The sequence below is a fragment of the Nicotiana attenuata genome, unplaced genomic scaffold (assembly GCF_001879085.1).
Source record: "Nicotiana attenuata strain UT unplaced genomic scaffold, NIATTr2, whole genome shotgun sequence".
Taxonomy (NCBI): Eukaryota; Viridiplantae; Streptophyta; class Magnoliopsida; order Solanales; family Solanaceae; genus Nicotiana; species Nicotiana attenuata.
The window spans coordinates 11,677-24,680 of record NW_017675916.1 but is presented as its reverse complement, the minus strand read 5'-3'; the positions used below and the strand labels follow the sequence as shown (position 1 = coordinate 24,680).

At 34.0% G+C, this 13,004-nt stretch overlaps 1 protein-coding gene across 1 annotated transcript; it reads left to right on the top strand.

The window, feature by feature from the left end:
* Positions 1–1,878: 1,878 nt before the first annotated feature.
* On the top strand, positions 1,879–6,233 carry LOC109220577 (26S proteasome regulatory subunit 4 homolog A-like). Its single transcript, XM_019385040.1, has 6 exons — positions 1,879–2,499; positions 3,372–3,617; positions 4,698–4,867; positions 4,941–5,157; positions 5,247–5,387; positions 5,891–6,233. Exons 1-6 carry the CDS (start codon positions 2,023–2,025, stop codon positions 5,972–5,974), a joined length of 1,335 nt encoding a protein of 444 aa, XP_019240585.1. The 5' UTR covers positions 1,879–2,022; the 3' UTR covers positions 5,975–6,233.
* The last annotated feature ends 6,771 nt before the right edge of the window (positions 6,234–13,004 follow it).

The window sequence follows — 13,004 nt, the reverse complement described above, 5'->3', positions numbered from 1 at the left end:
TTACATGCACTTAATGCCAATAAGTCTGAAGTGAAAAACTACATTTGAGATGCACTTAAGGCCAAAAGGTCTGAAGTGCAACAAACGTTTTCCTGCACTTAAGGCAAATAAGTCTGAAGTGAAAAATTGTACATCAGATGCACTTAAGGCTAAAAGGTCTGAAGTGCAACCAACGTTTTCATGCCCTTAAGGCCAAATAGGCGTGAAGAGCAAATTGCCTAGAAATAGAAATTTGTTCTTAGAATTTTAACACTCTAATACACGATTTAATACCTAAATCTACTCCGATTGAGCTCAAATTTAAAACATAACCTCTAAATATCATCAAGAACAAACCTCAATCTTCAATTTGTCAAAATAACAATAATTCAAATAAACCCATTTTGCAATTAAGAAAAAAATGAATAAACCCTAAGCAATAATAAGAATAAAGCGCCATAATAACTCACTATTGTAAACATCATAAACTATCATAAAATATGTTCACAAACTCCATATAAAAACATTGTTACCCGAAGAAGAAGAAGAAGAAGAAGAAGAAGAAGAAGAAGAAGAAGAAGAAGAAGAAAGAGGAGAAAAAGGCTTGAAGTTGTTTAAACAGTGTGTACAAGTTAATAAAAATTTAAAAAGTGGTTACAGGTTAAATTGGGGCGACCAAATGGGGTGCCGGTGTAATTTTTACACCCCGGGGCTATTGCATCTATACCCGGTTTTGGGATCACAATTGAACCTATACCCATTATGCGAAAAAATTCTTAAGCCTAACCACTTTTCTATCAATTTCAGACTTATCAGGTCTAAAGTAAAAAAAAAAAAAAAGATAGTCTGAAGTGAAAAAATTGCACTTCAGATGCACTTAAGGCCAAATAGTCTGAAGTGCAACCAATGGTTACATGCACTAATGCCAAAAGTCTGCAGTAAAAAATTACACTTCAGATGCACTTAAGGCCAAAAAGTTTGAAGTGCAATAAACGTTTTCCTACAATTAAGGCCAATAAGTTTGTACTTCAGATGTACTTATGGCTAAATGGTCTGACGTGCGACCAATGTTTTCATGCACTTAAGGCCAAATAGGCCTGAAGTGCAAAGTGCCTAGAAACATAAATTTGTTCTTAGAATTTTAATAATCTAATACACGATTTAATACCTAAATCTATTCCAAATGAGCTCAAATTTGAAATATATCTTCCAAATATCATCAAGAACAAACCCAAACCATCAATTTGTCAAAATAATAATAAATCAAATAAACCCATTGTGCAATTAAGAAAAAGATAAAGAATAAACCCTAAGCAATAGTTAAAACGGAAAAGGGACAAAACTATCCATACCGTTTGCTAAATGGTTTATAAATACCCTCCGTCCATCTATCCGTTAAAAAAAATACACTCCGTTCATCTATCCGTTCAAAAAAATACACTTCGTCCATCTATCCGTTCAAAAAAAACACACGAAGTTAATTCTATTAACAAAAATACTCCCGCGACTAACGGCAGAACTGATGGAGTGTATTTTTTTGAACGGATAGATGGACGGAGGGTATTTATAAACCATTTAACAAACAATAGGGATAGTTTTGGCCCTTTTCCGTAGTTAAAATAAAGCACCATAACAGCATAATATTATAAAGCATCATAAACTACCTTAAAATATGTTTACAAACATCATATAAAATCATTGTTATCCGAAGAAGAATAAGAAGAAGAATAAGAAGAAGAAGAAGAAGAAGAAAGAGGAGAAAAAAGGCTGAAATTGTTTAACAATGGGTACAAATTAAAAAAAAAAATTTAAAAAGTGAGTACTTAAATTGGGCCACCAAATAGGTGATAATGCAATTTTTACGCCCCTAACCCGGACCCAAATATTGACGGGCCAGTCTGGCCCATTGATTCCCATATTTATACCCCTGTCTCTCATTTAGTTACGCTCTGATGGTATATTTCTTGTAAAAGAAGACAAATCTCAAAACTCCCAAAACCATTTCTGAAGCTTTTCGCCCCCTTTCTTCACAGTTACAGCTCAATGGGACAGGGAACACCCGGTGGACTTAACCGGCAACTGCCCGGAGATCGGAAGAACGACGGAGACAAGAAGGAGAAAAAGTTCGAGCCGGCTGCTCCACCGGCTCGAGTCGGCCGTAAGCAGCGCAAACAGAAGGGTTCCGAAGCTGCAGCTCGGCTACCAACCGTTACACCGCTCACAAAGTGCAAGCTTCGGCTCCTAAAGCTCGAGCGAATCAAAGATTACCTGTTGATGGAAGAAGAATTCGTGGCCAATCAGGAACGATTAAAACCTCAAGAAGAGAAAACTGAAGAGGATAGATCTAAGGTTGATGATCTACGTGGTTCTCCGATGAGCGTGGGGAATTTAGAGGAGCTTATTGATGAGAATCATGCCATAGTTTCTTCTTCAGTTGGGCCGGAGTATTATGTTGGGATCTTGTCCTTTGTGGATAAGGACCAGTTGGAACCTGGTTGTGCTATTCTGATGCATAATAAGGTATTTGACTATGTTATTTTTAATTTATTGTGATGTTTCATTGTCCGTGGGCTTATTTAGGGTTTGGAATAGTTGACCTAGGGTTATATGTTCCAAATGGATATCGACCGATTTGGATTTGTGAAGTTGAGGCATGACATTGATAAGTTCGAGTGCAATTTAGTTATAACCCTAACTAGGTAGTTGGTAAAATTTGGTATTTGAGCTTTTAGTAAGTTGAGACTTGGATTGAGCTTGGAGATGGAACAAAAGCTGAATGTGTTTGAATCAATCCCAGATTTTAGTGTTCGCAATCACAAGAATTTTATCCCTGTGATTAATTATTGATAGTGCTTGTTAATATTGTTTAATTGTGATTGTACCATTTCTGAACTGAGAGAGGGTAAGGGTTTTGTGCATTTAACTCCAAAAATATATGCTACAGTGAGGAGCATTGAACAGTTGCATTCTTGAAAGTTTCATCAGGATTTAAACATGGCTAATTGAGGCTTTTCAGGTTGGTTGGTTGGAGTGATTCTTATAGAAAATTTAAAGAACTTAGAGGAACGAATTTAGAGGAACCGAATTTAGAGGAACGAATGAGTCTCGAAATTAATGCTTCCATTTTCTTAATACCATGCGTTATCAAACATTTTATGTCTTCTTTCTAGAATTAACTTCTCAACAAATCTCTCCCTCTTCTTCCTTTATTTTTTTTTTCCAGAAAAAGTGCCTAAGGCTGAGGCTGGATCATTTTAACTTATGTATGATTTCTCATCTTTCTAGCAGTAATTTCTCAGAAAATATCTTCCTCTTCTTCCTCTATTTTTTTAGAAAAATTGTGTAAATATGAGGGTGGGTCATCTTGACTTATGTATGTCTCTCTCATTCAGGTTCTATCAGTTGTTGGTCTTCTACAAGACGATGTTGATCCGATGGTGTCTGTCATGAAGGTTGAGAAAGCTCCTTTGGAATCCTATGCTGATATTGGTGGATTGGATGCTCAGATTCAGGAGATCAAAGAAGCTGTTGAGCTTCCTTTGACTCACCCTGAGCTGTATGAAGACATTGGTATAAAACCTCCTAAAGGGGTCATTCTCTATGGAGAGCCTGGGACTGGCAAAACTTTGCTTGCAAAGGTTTGTGAAATTTCTTTGTGTATATTGGAATTAAAAATACTTTCTTTAAGCTTCCACTTTGATCTCCCTTGGTTGGAGTGGGAGGACTCTAATGTGATTGAAGAAAGACAGAGTTGGTGACTAAATTGAAGACTCTTTGTATGTGACCAAATATTTTCCCGTTCTTTGAAAATTCTAAAGAAGGATTTACTCCTTCTGTCCAAGTATATTCCCCAGATATGACCTCCAAATGTCAAACTGGGTTTGGTTCAAGCCATTAAGCTTTATGAGAAGTGTTATCAGGTAGAAAGTTAGGGATTTGCCAAAAGGGAGCAAGTTAATAGCAAAATACATATGACTAAAGTCAATGGAATTTTTTTCCAAGATAAATTCTTATTCTAATGAGAAGATTCTTTGGGATGAGTTTAGTTGTATTCTCTATTTGGATAAGATTTGCACATTTCATGGCATGTAGAGTCACTTGAACTTCACATACAATATAGAGTTGTGGTGTGGCCGTGTGGCAATTCCTCTTATAGCTTTGAGGAAAATCTTGTTTTGTTGGATGCATTTTTCGAGTATGGTTTCCGTTAGCTTGTTTGACATGCCATGCTATGTCTTTGAATTTTGGGAAAGATTGGTTTGTTGGATATATTTTTCGGATCTGGCTGTCATTAGTCCGTCCAGATGTCATGCTATCTATTTGTGTCCGTGTAACAAGTGCTAGCAGTTGCTACTTCCGGTCAGGTTTAATTGTTGTTAAAGGTTTTGGCGCGCCCATTAAGAAAACCATATAATAGCATTAATTTTTAGGAGTTTGACAAAAGTACCCTTTATGTCTCTTCAAATTCTCCTTTATCTCTTCTCAGACTTTCTAGATCATCTACATGAGCAAGGTTAGGTTTGGAAGAATAGTAAAGCATTCTTGGTTTCCTAAAATAACACTTACTTCGGACCAAACTTGAATGCCTAAAACAATATTTAAAATGGACCAGAGGTAGCATGATCGTTGTTGAATGTTAATTATTTGCTATCAGAGTACTAATGTCTCTGTGGGAATACAAGTATAAAATCTGAGCTTTGTTAATTATTTTTGTTCAGGCAGTAGCAAACTCCACTTCAGCAACATTCTTGCGTGTTGTCGGAAGTGAACTGATTCAGAAATACTTGGGAGATGGGCCTAAATTAGTCAGGGAGCTCTTCAGAGTTGCTGATGATCTCTCACCTTCTATTGTCTTCATTGATGAGATTGATGCAGTTGGTACCAAGAGGTTTGATTCTGGCATCAGTAACATGAAGATTGGAATGTTGTGGATTTCTGTTAATTAATGTCTTCATCTGCAGGTATGATGCACACTCTGGTGGTGAACGTGAGATTCAGAGGACTATGTTAGAATTGTTGAACCAGCTAGATGGTTTTGATTCCAGAGGAGATGTTAAGGTGATTCTTGCTACAAATAAAATCGAAAGTCTTGATCCTGCCCTGCTACGACCTGGCAGAATAGACAGGAAGATTGAGTTCCCTCTTCCTGATATTAAAACAAGGAGGCGGATTTTCCAGGTCTGTTATTAGCAAAAATTATTTTGAGTGGTGCATCTTGGTTTGCCTCCTCTTTGCTGACAAGAAAAATCTTATTTTGGGATATTCAGATACACACAGCAAGGATGACTTTGGCTGATGATGTCAACCTAGAAGAATTTGTTATGACCAAGGATGAATTTTCTGGAGCTGATATCAAGGCAATATGTACTGAAGCTGGATTGCTCGCTCTAAGAGAACGGCGTATGAAGGTATGACCTCAAAATGGAAAATTAAATTTGTCTTTATTTGCACCCAAATGCTGAACCGTGGAAGTTGAGCAAGTCCATGTCTTATTTCATGTGCAGGGTTGACTGTTATGAATCTAGTTTAATGAGGAAGCATGCTATAATTGATTCTTTAACTTGGGTTCTTGAGAATATTTTTGACTTGCGAAGAATTTTAATTCTCGAAACATGGAATGTGGAGCTTAACTTGTTAGCATAAGCTTACCTAATGTCTGTGTCTGAATAAGTAAAAAAGGTGCGGAACATACAATTTCTACCTGCAGTCAGATGAACTATTAGTTTTCTTACAAGGGGGCAGAAACAAAGTATACTTAGAATTATACAATTTGAAATTTCCTGGGTGGCTGATCCTGTTCATGTCCCCTAGATGGTGGCAAAAGTCATATGCTGCCTTGGTGGTAAAACTGCAGCCAATAGTAGTTTTCCTTTTGCAATAGATGTTGACAGAATTCTTCTGTTCTCTACAGGTGACTCATGCAGATTTCAAGAAGGCGAAAGATAAGGTCATGTTCAAGAAGAAAGAGGGAGTGCCAGAAGGACTTTACATGTAATAATTACATATAGTTTTTCGCTCATATTTATTGAGGATTTGGTTTTAGTTTGTTCTCACTGAGAAGGGCATTAAGTTCTCATTTTGTACGGTGATGTTTTCAAAGATTTGGGAAAAAATTATATTCAGAACATCTGGATTGGTAAACACAACCGTTTTCATTGTGTTTTTACTCGATTCAATCACGATTATCCCTCTGGTACCATTGAAATACTTTCTGCTTTAGATTGGCTTATACAAATCAGACAGAGCATTCTAGACACAGTTTCTCCTCCAAGGTTTACCTAGATTAGTTTGTTTTGGCACTAAAGAAAATTGTTTGGGCGCTCTGTGGAACAGTAAGAGCGGTTTGTACTTTTGTAGATTACCATTATCTTTTTTCTTAGTCCTAAATTTTTTGTGGGATTCTTTCCAATTGAGATGTTTTAGACACTTACATTTATTATTCTGTAAAAGTTTTAGAAGTTTCAGGAATTTGAATTCATGAAGCTCTTCAAAGTTGATGTTTCTCTATCCGGTTGTATATATATTTTTGGTAAATAAAAGATTTTATTACCAACGGTATTATATAGTCAAAACAAAATACTTGCAGATGAGCACATTGCACGATCGACAACACAAATAACCTAAACTCTACAGACTACTAACGAAAAACAACAATTCATTAATCCCACAAGTGGGGTTTATTTTTTTGAACCGAGAGTCTAGGAAACAACCGGTAAGGTCTGTGTACGCACTACTGAATGAAAATTCAGTTTCTCAAGCTCCTTAGCAAGTCTGCTCCTCGGTAGACTACTTCCTGTATGACACTCTCCTGATATGCTCTTGGGATCAGGTTGTTTAGCCTGAAAGACTCTGATTTCTCTCAATCAAGAAATGATAAACACGTACGTGCAGCCAAGATCATCCTATAGAGATAGCACCTGGACTTCTTCCTTAGGTATTAACTTCAGCGCATGTCAGTTCATCTGGCCATTTCTAGCAATTCTTTGCAATGCAAAAGCTTATTCCACATTAGGGTAGATATAATCACATTGGAAAAAGCAGGCGGGAGACACTTTTGTCTAAGAAGCACACATAGGACATACTTGATTATCGACAACTCCCCAATGAATCAGCATGTCCCTGGTGGCTACTGCAAGTCTCAAGATGAAGATCCATTTGGGGGATCCAAGGTTGTTGCAGACCATTTTGCTCCACTGCATTTTGGAAAGTCATCCCTACATCATCTTAATAGAAAATGTTGTTATCCCTTTTAAGTCTTCTTCCTTGATCCCAGCTTGCTAGATATAATTCTGTATCTTCAAATTCTTCTGCACTATACCCAGGAGGCTTTGCTTAGGTGCAGCTTTCCAACATTAATCATATAGCTATATCCGATTAATTTTAACCTGTTTTTGTATTAATTGCAATTATACAGACTCTCTTACTCCAAATGTTGCTTCCCCAACAGCCGTAAACTCGGTCATTAAGCATTTGCTTCTGAGATCAGCTAACTAAAAGCCAAGAGTGTGCAAAATAAATAACCCCCCCCCCCCAAAAAAAAAAAAAAAAATGAAAAAAAGAAAGAGCAACCTTGTTAAAGATCTGCAGCTCTTGGTGTCTAAATTAAATATGCAAGGTGAGGTTGTTGCATAGGCGTTTGGTGGTTGCATGGACACTCAAGAAGAACTTTATTTAATACTCCTCGTAGTAGTTTGTACGGTAATCTAGGGGGATTTGGATATGAGATGCAAGCTTGAGCTAAGGATCCAATATCTAAGATACCTAAATTAAATGGGACTTCAACTTCATCTCAACCCTTATTTTTGATTGGTTCCTCTTCACAAATGAAAGCATATTATACTTTAAATTTTGAAGATTTTAAAAGGAAATAGGAGTATTAATTAATCACAAAAAATTCAAATATTATAGAGAAAGATGCATGTGTGATAAAAGGTTCAAACTAACTGGTGGTCGTTGAAACCATTTATGAACTTCTGGTGTGAGGAGTAAATGGAATCTATATATGAACAACTTGGTGGAACTTTCAACCCAATATTTATTCGCTACCACTCTCATAACGCAAGATTTGTATTCCAAATTAAATTGTTTTAAGGCAAGAATTTTAGTATGATACTATGGATTTTGCATATGTTAACGCCTCTTTCAGCTTGTAACACATGAAGTTTGTTTCCACACCTTAACGTACACCACTTTTTAAGCTTTTTAATTTGGAGCCACTTGGGTCTTCTAGTTGGGTGTTATACGCTGAGGTGAATAAGTTTTATTGTTTTCTCAAAAATTGTGATGAAAAACGTATGTTTGGAAAATATATTCTGTGAAAAATGCATCTTGGAGAAAGGCTTTAGATTATTGTCAAAATGCATGATTCATATATATAAAAGTAGATGACATATATGGTAATAATAGTAGGAGGTGGATCATGGTAGGGTATGAGAGTAGTTTGGTGATACGTTTTTTTTTTAATTACTAAAAGGATGAATATAATATTTAAGTGCTGCTTGAAATCAGTGAGATAGATAAGGATTTGAGATGTGTGTAAGAAAAATGTTAGATGTATTATACCCATAGGCAACGGAAGCCATGTTCCTCTTTCTAGTGAAAAATATTTTTATTTGAGAAAAGATTTCAATAATTCACTGAAATCACGCAATGGAGAATGGTTTTATTCAGGATAATATTTTCTAGGAAAAGAATTTATGCCATACCACAAGACACACCAAAGCTTTCATCATCTTTAAAATAAAAAAGGTAAGGCATCTCTTTTTCTTATTAACATTTGACTAACTTCGTTACCTATTTTAATTTTCGTCCCTACCCCCCCCCCCCCCCCCCTCCCCAACGCATGATATTAAAATAACTGCTTTTTAAATCTTATATGAGGAAGTATGGACGACATCAAGATGGTAAAGGGTGGGATAAAGTGAAGATAATTCAATAACCTAATCATCGTATCATCATCTATATATTATTATAAAAGTGGGAACCACAAAAGTTAAAAGTTGAATTACCGATATGTCCTTCAATATGTCCTTGTAACAGTTAATAATATATCCAACCGTTGGCTAATAGAGAAGACAGCGGCAACACCAAATCCGAAGTCCATGAACAGTAATTATGTTTCAGGACTCAAATCATTTTTCCACCGTTTCAAAAATTATCCTTGTGACATTCCATTGGTTAAATGGAAAGTGAAAGGCTATGATAGGAAAACCTATAATTCATGCAAGATTCCCATGGTTTTATTTCATATTTTTCACATATAAAATTGATCGGTGTCCACTTTCCAATTTCCTTTGGGGTTTTCAACACTGCGAAAGCAAATAGAACACCAGGATTATTGTTCAGATATTTTACACTTCAATTTTTGTGTTTAGGTCAATATGTATCAATGGTAAAAGTAAGTTCTCTATATCTTAATCTTATTCTTTTCTGTGTTTATTTTCAACGTATACTTTTTTTTCCGTTTGTTAAAAAAGAAACATTCAAGATGTTAAAACTTGAATATAGTTTTCAACGTTTTAAGGCCCGAGAGGTGCTTAATTTTTCTTTGTGATACGTATATATATTTTTATTAGGACGTATAATTAACTACCTACTAAGTACTATTTCTATAATATTTTTGTCAAACATAACCGTTGGCACATTCGCAGAATGCATTCCATTTACGTTTTCATCATAAAAGATCGAGCGCAAATAAAACTAAAGGTCATAAATGAACTACTTAAGTTTGAATTCAATTAAACAAAAGCATGTTATGTGTTTGAATTTCTAATCATTCTATCCAATAATATTTACACTCTACAAGGGCATGATCAAATGGAGATTGGTATATATCTAATATCATTTTTAAGTTACACAAGTCTGAATATGTCCCAGTTGTTTAAGGTAAATTTAATATGCAATGCCGTAAAACAAAACTGATGAGTTGTATGGCAAAATAATTGTTTCTAAAATATTTTAAGTATTACAGTTTTAGTACATCGTTATGTAGTTTTTAAGTATGTTATTTTTTCCTAAATTCATAGAAATTACTATCTATATTCAACCCATAAATTATGTAACTAAAATTTGATATTTGAAATGCTATGTTTATTTTTCTACATGGAGAGATTAACAATATCTAGACATATGAAAATTACTCATATGAAATATGATTTGACCACAATTCATTATTTTTAACATCTTTAATTCAAAATCGAAAATGAAAATTTGGTTTCACTCGGCCCTTTATGGAGATGAGTCAATTTATAGATCTAAGATATTAATAAAATTCAGAAGAAAAATAAGTTCAAGAGTAAAATAACTCCTTATAAAAGCAAAAAATTGCATATGTAAATTCATTTGGAACTTTAACTGTTGTGGCATTTCATCATCATCTTCTTCTTCTCATTGACACACCTCTTTCTTCTTTAGCAATCTTTCTAATGTATGTCGAGCTTCTTGTAAAACAAGATTACAGTGAAATTTGAAATAGTAAAATGATTTGTCATAGATAGCTCTACAATATGGATTTCAGATGAAAGATGTTGCCATATGACTTATAACTCGGCTATTATCTGCTTCTTGCTCTTGCAGACAAGATCTTACATATATTTGAGATGGATAAATTTACACATATATTTACCTACAATTTTGTGAGCCTCTATTCTACCGCTTTTGATTTGATATATTCCTCAAGTTACATACATATAGACAATATACTTCTCACAAATTGGGGTAACTAATATATATTTATTATATCTGAATCACTCTAGGAAAGTAGAGGAACAAAGCAATACTTAAATTTATCATTGTAATTAGTTCCTACTACGCTTTTCTCTTTATTTAATCAAGTCTCATTTAATTTTAATTTGTTTTCACATCTTATAAGTGTTGCTTTGTCAAATTTGTGTTTATTTAAGTCCCATTTAGTTAAACGAAAAAGGGGGAGGAGAGCTCCTTGCTGTGATAAGCCTAATGTGAACAAAGAACCATGGTCGATCACCAGAGAAAGATATCGACCTTTAAGAATTTATTGAAACATAAGAAATCGAATTTTTTTTTTTTGAATAGTACATAGGATATATGGATCTTTTTCCTTAATTTTATCTTATTTGATTACCTAATTTTCATAACTGGACAAAAAAACTAAAATTATATAATTTAACCTATGAGATTTGAACTCTACTATTTATATGTATAAATAAATATTAATTACTTTTAGGTGTATATGATGAAGCTGAAAATCTTGTACATGACATGTACATTAAAATAAAAAAAAACTACGCTTGAATATTTTCTAAAAGAGCAATCAATCATGGAAAGACAATTATGCCAAAGCGTAATTGATATTGTTATGCGGTTGAGGGATATAAAGAACATAAAGTTTATCAAAGAATGTTGCTTCCAACAACATCTACCGGAGCAATCAAATTTCAACAGGGAGATATTACCAAATATTAGTTGATAGTGTGAGGGCTAGAAAACAGACTTAGAGTTTGTCGAAGAGTATGCCTTTTGACTTATTCATAAAAGATGTAAAGGTTACGCGAGAATGCTAGCTGGGCTGTTCCAATTTGTATTAGCACTAAATTAATATTTTTCGAATATGCGCTTCTACTTTTATAAATATGATATGGCATACACGTGCAACGCACGTGCAGAGAAACTAGTACTATATCATAAGTGGAAAGACCAAAGTTAGAAGTTAAAAGACTAAAATAACCATGAAAGATTGTATGACCATTTTGCCCTTCAAGCAAGCATTATTTCAAGAACATTTGGGTGCAAAGATATAAATTTACATTCTACAAATTAAAGAATACAAAAAAATAATAAATTAATGCACATAACAAAAAAAGAAACGTAAAATTAGAGAAAAAGAAATGTGAGAGCCATTCACATAGTCATAAATATAAAACCTGTTCAAATGACTAGGTTTTAACAATGTACTAATAAGGCCTTTGGCTTTCTTTAGAAAAATGTGTCAAAGCTCGAGAGTAAAATCGTTGAAGTCACTTTTTTCTTTTACTTTTACCGATTTCAGATAATCTCATAATCGAAATACAAAGTCAGTGGAAGAAATAATGGTAAATGTTATATCGGAACTTTTTAAAAAAAGTAGTGGATGAATAACATTGAAGTTGCAGTTTTAACATGTAAGTTATTTTATTTCTTTTTTACTTTCATATGAGTATTCAACAATTGTTTTGTTTATGCAAGTTTTCGTTAAGTAAAACTCCCAATACTATTTTGAGAGGTATGAAATAGTGTCTTTTCATTCTATTTTTCTTTAGTAATCACCAGTCGGTGAATCAATGTATATTATCCAGAAGTTTTTTGGTAAACTTTTGGAATTGTGGCAATTTAACAACATTCTCCAATACCTAAATAGAAATATCTGCATCATATCATCCACTAATAATAGGCAAATTCAATTTACGATCGAGCCAAGCATATATCTTAATTAGAAGATTAGCCAATAATATGGAAAAGAATAAAAAAAGAAGCAAAAAGGAAACTCTCATATTCATAAAATGAAATCTAAAATTTGAGCAGAAACTGATACAACATGTGGAAGGATGACCCAATATCAAACTTACAGGATTACACAAAAGAAATAACTTAGCCAAGTAACTAAAAAAGAAAGACCATTATACAACTACACATAATGGTAAATCGAAAAAATAAATTTTAATCAAGTTTGAAAATGTAATACTGAATTTGTTAACCGTGTATAAATATAAACTATAATCGTGACCGAAGTAGAAGATAACTACGTACTAATGAAATATATTTTTTCTCCCATATTTCAACTTCATCACCGGAAAATGAAGTGTATCCTTTCATCAGTTTGAGTTTTCATTTTCCCCTTCAATATTCATGTCACTCATCATACTCCTATTTTAGTATTATCTCTACCGTTTAAAAATATTTGTACATATTAGCATGAGATACATGTGCTAACGCACGTGTTAAGAGACTAGTTAACTAAAACGAGCCTTTCATACTGTATACTCCTCTGGTTGTAATTAGGGACGGAGCTT